Source organism: Gavialis gangeticus, unplaced genomic scaffold (assembly GCF_001723915.1).
Source record: "Gavialis gangeticus isolate Ggan-Ray unplaced genomic scaffold, GavGan_comp1, whole genome shotgun sequence".
Lineage (NCBI taxonomy): Eukaryota > Metazoa > Chordata > Crocodylia > Gavialidae > Gavialis > Gavialis gangeticus.
In genome coordinates, this window is record NW_017729024.1 from 54,897,965 (window position 1) to 54,906,962 (window position 8,998).

The 8,998-nt window shown below is 39.8% G+C and overlaps 1 protein-coding gene across 4 annotated transcripts in view; it reads right to left on the minus strand.

Annotated features, from left to right (window-relative positions):
* Positions 1-8,998, minus strand: part of FSD1L (fibronectin type III and SPRY domain containing 1 like) — a 61,802-nt gene that overhangs the window by 39,394 nt on the left and 13,410 nt on the right. For all 4 annotated transcript variants that reach the window (XM_019517096.1, XM_019517095.1, XM_019517094.1 and 1 more), the window contains one exon: positions 6,859-6,960. In XM_019517096.1, the coding sequence (XP_019372641.1) occupies positions 6,859-6,960 (102 nt within the window). The remainder of the gene's footprint in view (positions 1-6,858; positions 6,961-8,998) is intronic.

Consider the following 8,998-nt stretch of genomic DNA (forward strand, 5'->3'; position numbering starts at 1 on the left):
CAGTAAACATGCAAGAAGAGTTAAGAGTATGAACCCCACAGCTGTTTAGCTCAAAAAAGGCCAATCAAGGTTATTACTTGCAGCCAAATAAGATTTCTTTCCACAAAGCTTGTATTAATGCATGTTAGAACTGCACTAATATAAAAAAAAAAAATCAGAATAATCAACTTTGAAAACCACACCAAGCCAATTCCAAAAGTTACTAGGCTTTTGCTTTCCAGTGTTACCCAAGTTATTCAGTGTCAACGTTTTTTAAATTTCTCCCTGAATCCAAAGAGGTTTTCTTCTTTTATGTAAAAAGAGCTAGAGTACTAAGACAATAAAACTTACATAACTAATTATTTTGAAGTCAGGCTATAAAGTGCTTACTTTGTTTTTAATGGGACTTTATTTAAAAAACCAGTGAGAGGCTTAAACAGTATAACAGCTTCTCCTAAAAATTAAGTCAATCTAATTCTCCACTTTCTTCTCAGAAGCTCCAAAAATAGAGCAATTTAGTTTTTCCGCACAAACTACACTGATCCTCAGTGACCTTTGCTCAATATAGCAAGTCTGATGCATAGCTGGGCAGCAAATTTGGGCATCCCACACCTTTTCCTGCCATTTTTTTGTTGTATACAGCAAAAAAAACAACAACAACAAAAGAAAGCCTGAAGTTCACTTCAGTGCAAAGGACAATGAATAAACAGAGTTTGTTAGCTTTGGCACCAAAAAGACTTAAAAAATGGAAATTGAGCCAAATGCCTTCTTCAAAGGCGATATCCTCATTAAACAAAAACGTTAGCGTCTCATAAAACATGCACTTTCTCCAAAAACCAGCTGCTGAAAATTGGAGTGCATGTTGTATACAAGGAAACACAGTAAGAGCAGTTTCTGTCTCTTACTGGGCAAAAGCAAAAAAAGAGTCAGCACATGATCCACAAGGTGAAGAACAACAAGCAGACCTAGATCCCTTCTCGGTTACTACAAGAGCAGATTGCTTTTGAAAGGCAGAACAAAGACAAAATAATGTTGTATGCACAAAGATACAGCACTTCGGTCTCCTGAGCAGCCTCTCCTAAAGACTGCTTTATTTACCAAATCTAGTAGCTGATCCTTTAAGAGGGACAGACTTTTGGAAGCCTTTCAAACTAGGGCTTACTTTTACTAGAAGCAACATACGTAGATGTTAACACCAAGAAAGTTCCATGGTAGACCTGGGATCTATCCCATTAGATAGAGCTCTGATGACATTACTTCTCATTTCCCATATGTTAACTGCTGTTCTAGTGAATTGGTTTAGTAACTGTGCTAAGGCACAGCTGCAAAGACAGAACTGTTACTTCAAGCAGCATGTGGTTTCCAGGGATGGTCAGTGTGGTTTCTACTGGGCATGCAAGAAAGTTTTGGATCAGTGTGCACATTCATATGGGTACAGAGGCATAATGTGAGTATTAAGAAGGTGAGGGTGCCCCAAATCTTCCTTTCATTTAATCTAAAAAGTACACATTGCTGAGAACTACAAACAGTGATAAAATATAGGTCAGAGACCTGCATCCCTGAAGACACCATCATTATCCTCCCCTACTACATTAGTGTGGATGCCACTGTAAGTTAATAGCGAGCCAATATTCCCTGGGTGGGGGAAGAGAAGTTTAGCTGCCCTGAACCAAAGAAATTGGAGGAGTACTCTTCCAAACTTAATCAGGTTAGACATCAAGGACAGAATAGACAAAAAATAGTAGTGGGCAACATTAGCAAGTGAAAACACAGTGCGATGGTTTGCCTTTTTGTCCCTGAGATGTCCACAAAGATCCAGGAAGTCTAAAAGATTTCAGAAGATATAGAATAAGGAGCCTCTCCTGGCATTGAGTACGCTTTCAGTAAAAAAAGCCTGTCAAAGTAATAGATTCAATACCAAGTTACCCAAGTGAAGAATCTTTTCCATTTGAAGGGATAAGTGTTCCTGCACCACTTAAGTTTTTTGAAAACATGGGGGGAAAGTCTGCTATTGTTACTCAGTCAGCTAATACCGAAATTAACAGATGCCCTACCTGCATACCTAGGTAGTTTCCAAGCCTGGCTTGCAGACATTATGGACTCTGACGAACGTTCAATTTAAAGGCACCAGGGGTTCTCAGCCAGTCCAAACAACGGTGCCTCCTGCCATGCCACACATGCATGGCAGGGCATGCACTTCTGGAAATTAGATCCCCATCATACCTTACTTGCTGGCTCAGGGGGAGCCCAGCATAGTGATTCTGCCCCTCCCCAGCCCATGAACTAGTAAGTGAAAACCCGCATGCCAACAAATCAGCTAACCGTCAGCTGGGGCCAGGAACTGAACCTGGATCTGAAACCAGCGCTCATCAGGTGCCCAGCCCCAGCCAACAATCCAATTAGTCTAGAGGACCCTGCAAGTGGTACCTGGAAGGTAAGTAATATTTCCAGAAAGACAGAGGGGTTTAAAAGAAAAAAAAAAAGTTAAATTAATAAGGAAACTATTTGTATACCAAAGTAGTAAAACAGGGTATACCTGCATGGATGTGTGTGGTAACTAGTAACTGAATTTTAACGACTGAATAAGAAAGCCAGTTTCCATAGTTATTCAATGTAAAATGAAGGTATAAAGAGATGTACCTGTTCCACTACACTTTGGATGTGTAACCCATGCACTTTCCTTCTTCCAGCTAATCTGATCAATTGGCCAACAGTGATTAAAGGCTCTAGTTATACTCAGTGCCTTTTTTTTTTTAAGCATAAGAAAAAGTACTACATGCAACAAACCAGGAACAAAAAGTACTCTGCAGGGCTGGGGTCTGGCCAATCCAGCTCCTTACAACTACAAATATCGTTCTTTTCCCACGTTCATCCAGTATGGTCATCAACTGTGCTTTTTGCATGACTTGAGATTACCCTGGGAAGCATTTGCTCATGTTGGGACAGGGAATACACCAACTTCAGCCATCACTGTAGGGGTCAAAGTCCAGTAAGCACAGTACATCAGTGACAACCTGAAACCAAGTAATCCCAAAAACCACTGCATTGTCATTGCTCTGGTCTAATTATAAGAAGGCCCCATAAACAGGTTGGGGAAAATGGATAATAAAAAAAAATGCAGGTGGATAGGGTTAAGGATCACCCTTGGTTACATCCAACACCCAGTGGGGTAGGGTAAGCTGGCATTTAAAGGTCCGGCTTTACAGTTAAGCAGCATCTCATCCATTATGTGCAAGAGACCAATTTACGTCCAAAGCAGCAACATGAAGTGCAAAAAAGGAGGAAGTTGTCATTCCATTATACACCTTGGGCACTTCTGGGCAATGTAGCAAGATGGCATGCAGAGTCTCTGGTGGTGCTAAAAAACTTAGGACAATAGTCTGTGGTGTGAAGGAAGCGTTTAAATCCTCAGCCTTGGGTAGCTGAAAGAGACCCAATATTGCATGCATGAGGCACAAGCAACTCTGCAACAGGATTAGTGCCAACACATACTTTAATTTTCTTCTCAGCTACACTGACTGTCAGTCAAGCTAGTCATTAGTGGTGTTCATTGTCTCTCCTCCCTTCACCTAATTTCCCACTGAGCAATTTAAACCAGGATCAACAATTTTCAGTTTGTTTCAAGTGTTTGCAGAAGTCAAATTCATTAAATATTATTCCTGTTGCAAAATTCAAACAGTTTAACAGTGAACTGAATACGATTCAGCATGTCCTCCCAACACTGAAAAGTTTTCTGAGTCAGTTATTTAAAACAGATTATTCCCTGTACTAAGGGATTTTGCATGTTATTCAAAGCTGAATGAATCTCATTTGCTACTAGACTACTAGAGTGTGCTTGGCTCTGCTTAGCAATGAACATGAACAGATGTATAATGCGTTAAGAGTCCAGTCCCTAAAGGGGACATTTCAATTTAAAGACATGATTTAATTGGTCACAGGTTAAAATTGGTGCACCAGATGGCTCAGATGGAGAGTAATGCAGTTTGTCTAAAGTTGCATGCAGACTCATATTAAAAACAAAATCAACTATTTTGTCTGTTCTTGAATGGACAATCCCCAGAAATCATTAGCCACATTATATTGCTGTATATCCATTGAGTCATTTGAGACTCTGCTCTATAAAAAAGTTATAGTACTCCCATATTTTGAATGACACTGTTGCATGTTTCAGAGACCTGCTTCCATTAAGCAACCAGTTTTCTAGTCCCTTGAATGGCTACTTAAGAAAGGGTTCACTCTAACCTGAGGCCACACACTCAGGACATCCTAAAAGTGTATTCAATCTCAAGCCTAAATTCATGTAGCAATACTGATCTAAAAAATAAGTTGAGGTATGCACCATAGAGCTCACAACAGTGTCCATAACAAAACACAGCCAACTGCCTTTTACATGTATGAAATGGACTCTGAATTCTAAAAAACCAAAAAAAACCCAAAAACCCCGATCAAGTCAGTCTGGCATCCTAAACATTTGTTTAAGGATATCAAAATGCTTAAAAGAATGAGGTTTATTTTTGCTGTATTTAACAGAAAACCACAATTCATCTTGCTGTATCCAAGATAAAGAACACTAGAAAAGACAGATTTTCTTAAGAGGCATTAATGATCAAATTAGTTTAAAAAAAAAGCTGGGACAGCTTATAGGACAAGCCAAATACAGAGCCCTAAAACCCCTCCACATTTGTACTTAGGAGACAGCTGAAGAAAGTAAAACTGCAGCATATACTGAACCAGACTAATGAACTGCAAGATATAAATACTAGAGGGGGATTAGACTAGACTGGCCTCTAGCATCTTAATACCATACAAGCTTAGTGCCCCAAATGGTTTTTGCCATTAAAAAAAAAGTTAAGTAAAAAAAAAAAAAATCTATTTGTACATTTAACTAGAAATGGAAATATCTGTTTAATCCGGTGACTCTCAAACAGGCGACATAGCACCCTAGGGCAGAAGTTCCCAAAAACCAGGCCACAGCCCAGTACCAGGCCACAAAGAATTGGTTGCCAGGTCTTATGGTACGAGCCTCCTGCTCAGAACCCCATCTATCCGCCCAGGTGAGCAGCTTCTACTGCTGGCAGTCATGTGCAAGGTTAAAGCTGGACGGCAGGGCAGTCCTGGGAGGGAAGCAGCTGGCTCTGTGTGCCCTGTCCCATTCGACAGTATAAAATAAAGAGGTCGGGAACCACTACCCTAGGGTGCCACCAGGTCCTTTGAAGGGTGCCATGAAGTGTAAGGAGATAAAGTAGGTAAGTGAAGGCTTAGGCTTGTCCCTGGAGGGCCAGTTTCCCCACTGCAAGGAGGTAAGAACTGTAATAGTTTTTTTAATGGGTGCCACAATTCACAGGAGTTATAGAGGAATGCCCCAAGTCCTATGAGATTAAGAACCAGCGATTTAAAAAACAAAAAACCAAATTTATTCATATTAAACCCCATTTTAAATGGCAAAAAAATTAAGCCATAAAAAGAAACCCCACTCCCAATGTTAAACCCTTGCCAATTGCTATACTTGGCTTTATAGTTATTGTTCTTAAAAAAAGAACAAGTTAGGATTCAAGACAGGAAAGCAAGAGCTGATCATGGCTGAAGGTTACACTATTACTTCAGTGCTTTTTCTCCATCCATTTGCTGGAAATATTCCAATAGCTGTGTCGTCATATTAAAATGTTTAAAAAAAAATCACAAGTAATTCAGTTTTGGTGTGGTGTGGTTCTCTGGATCATTAGTTTAGTAACAGTAGTGATATATTACAATAACCAAATAAAACATGGATCGAAGAGAACAGCAATAGTACTGCTAGAACTAGACGACTGGTAAAGTAGTTCTATTGCACTTCTAATTCTCTGTCCTTCTAATATGCCTCATTTCCCCCCACTTAACTCCAAGTCTGTTATGATAATGTACACAAGCTACAATGAGTGGCCCAAATCATGTTGGGGCTCTCATTGTGCTAGATATTTCACAAGCATACATTAAAACACCTGTAGGCATATAGCAAAAAGCTACACTGAGGAGCTTACAGTTACAGTAAGATCTATTAAACAAAGTTAAACTGAATGGCTCAGTGTTACAGCTCCAAGTTCAGTGACATCCCTTCAATATCAGGATGCAAGAGAAACACTAATGTTTTTGTTCTATACTATATCAAGGCCAATATTTCATCTTTATAAATTGTGCCATCCAGGTCTGATTTGCCTAGTATTAATGAAGCCTTGCATAAAATTCTACTGGACCATTATACCAGGTGTCCCCTTCTTCTGCAAAGGAGTCATTAGCTATTTTATCATCAGTTACTATGGTAAGTGGACAGGTGAACAGGTTCTGTACCAGGGATAAAGTTCCTGGACAGTTTTTCAAGGCTGCATTAATATGTTAGAGTATATCAACTTTAACGTGTTGATTAATTGCATAAATACCAGCTTCAGTTCAGACTGATGTGCTATATACTTATTCATTCAAACTACAGAACCGTCTCTTGTACTCACTGACAATTACGATGGCTGAGGAATTAAGCCACTTTTCTGGGATACATCTCTGTAAGCTCTTCAAAGCAAGCAATTGCTTTTTCAGCTGAACTTCTAGCTACTGCTATTTCCAGCACTAGCACTGCCATCAGGCAAATCAAATTTAGTCTTCACTATAGAACCAGTTATTAGAGACACTGTAGCCTCCTAGAGCAGTTTAAGAAAAGCCATTATAATCACTATGCCTAACTTGGTCCCATCTGCCCAGAGGACCTTGCTATATTTCCATATCTCCCAACATTCTACCCACATTAGCAGTTTGCAGTGTCAGGTTTAGGGTGAAACTGCATTCAGATTAAAAGATAGTATGCCTACTGTTTCTTGTATTTTTTAAATTCACATCAAATTAGTTTTCTACCTTTGAAAATTCCTCAGGGTCCTTTATGTCCAGTGAGCGTGCAGCATATTCTAGTAATTCTTCAGAATTCTCCAGGGCATTACTACATTGGCTAAGTTGATTCTAGGGTAAGAAAATAGAATAGGTCCATGCATTAGTATTAAAGAATAGCCTGTTTAATTGTTATTAGAGAAATAGCACTAAGAAATAGGGAGTCCTAGTAAGAATTGCTAGACTTTGCCATGCCCTATTACTATTGATGAGGTGCAATAAAAAAACCAAATGAACACACAGCCACTCAGAAGCATCAATTCTCTTGATAAGCAGCAGCATCTTTATCCACATAAAATGTTAGCCCCACAAATAAAACAAAAGGATGTTTACTTAGTTTAGAAACTGATAAACAGTGTTACATGCAGAAAGCCATACGGGTGCTATCCATTTACAGGAAACATTCCGCATAAACAGCGTATTTCTGTAGAAATGAGAAACCCTACTTTCTCATTTTAAATTTTGGAGTTATAACTTCATGTAATTTAGCACCCTGCATTATCTTGACAGTCCTGTATCCTCCCCTTTCTTGGCCTGCAGTACAGTTACTTGGAAATTCCATGCCCAAATCTCCAATCCGCCATTAACTTGTTGTACTCAAATCTGCTAGTTATCAACATATAAAGTGCCACTTAACTATTTAAGATTTATAGTGACCTCTCCTTAAGTATCAAGTATATCAGGTTGAGGTATACAGCAAATATAGAGCACTGGAAGCTTTTCAGGGCAAAAACTAAAGGTCCAAAAAGACCACCACTTTTTTTTGTTGTTTTTAACTAGAAACCCACACTCCTCACATCAGATTTAGAACCAACTGGTTATTTTTGTATTGGCCAAGATTAGCCTTTTAAAATGGCATCTAGTGAACAGTTATAAAAACAAGTTTAAGATTTACCCCAGGGTTGACCAAGTTCTGCATGGCCAGGGGCTGCATGCTGGGCAGGCCAGAGATTACACACCTGCACCCCTCTTTGCCCCACGCCCCTGCAGACCAGGTAGGTTCACTACAGGGCTGGAGGCAGGAGGGAGGGAGAGCCCAGAGACCCCAACAGCAATAGCACATGTGATGGAAGGAGTAGTGGCTACGCAGGAGGGCATGCAAGTAATGCAAGCCTTTTCTTCTGTCAATACAGCAGGCCTCCATTCACCCACAAGATTATTGCTGACACATTAATCTTTCACAGACCAGACACAGTATTGTGCACCACTGCTGAACGGCAGGGTGCTAACAATAACAGCAGGCATTTCAACAATAGTAGGGTTTAGCTAGGGGTTTCTTCAAACAGTTTGCCAAGAATGACACAGCAACCCAACATTAGCATTGTAGCAAGAATCAGCATAAACTAAGAGGAGTCATTTCAGTTGTAATGAGGAATTAGAATAGACCGGTTATTTGTAGAACAATAGGTTTCTTCGAGCACAGGTTTTAATAGCGAAGTTGCAGTTTCCCACCTTTGCCATTAAGGATTTCCATGTATAAAAAGAGAGATATACAAAACAAGTTGCCACTCACATTTTTAAAACATGCTGCAGTGCAATTGTTTCATAATATTAGACAATTTATAAAAACTTCCTCGTTTCATTTAAGATATGGAACAGGCTGTGTTCTGGTCAACAGAGTTAGGAAGACTCCTCAAATATATACAGCACAAGCTCTCCAAAGTAGTAACACAAAAAAAATTAGACTACTGCTTCCTCCACTCCAGTGATTAAGTCTCACTCACTGCAACCTAAAGTAAGTCATACTACTTCAGCTGTATTTTTGTACAGTTACACTCCAAAGATGTGTTCAGCTGATAAATTAAGTCCACAAAAAACTGTTACACTAGGCTACACCTGTTTTTAGTAAGCACTTAAATAGGATTAGCGTATGTCCAGGAAAACCCAGACATGTCCTCTTTTTTGGCCCCATCCTCATGTCCGTGCAGGTTTTTAAAGTGCAAACAAATGTCTGGGTTTTTGATCTGCCTCTGCTTTCCTAGGGGCTAGCAGCTTTGGCTACTGGGGAGGGAAACCGGGTGTCAGGGAGGGAAGGGAGTAGAAGCTAATTGATGTAAGGAGATGAGGAATGGATGAGGAGCTGGAGTGAGCAGATTGGGACTGGCTGAGC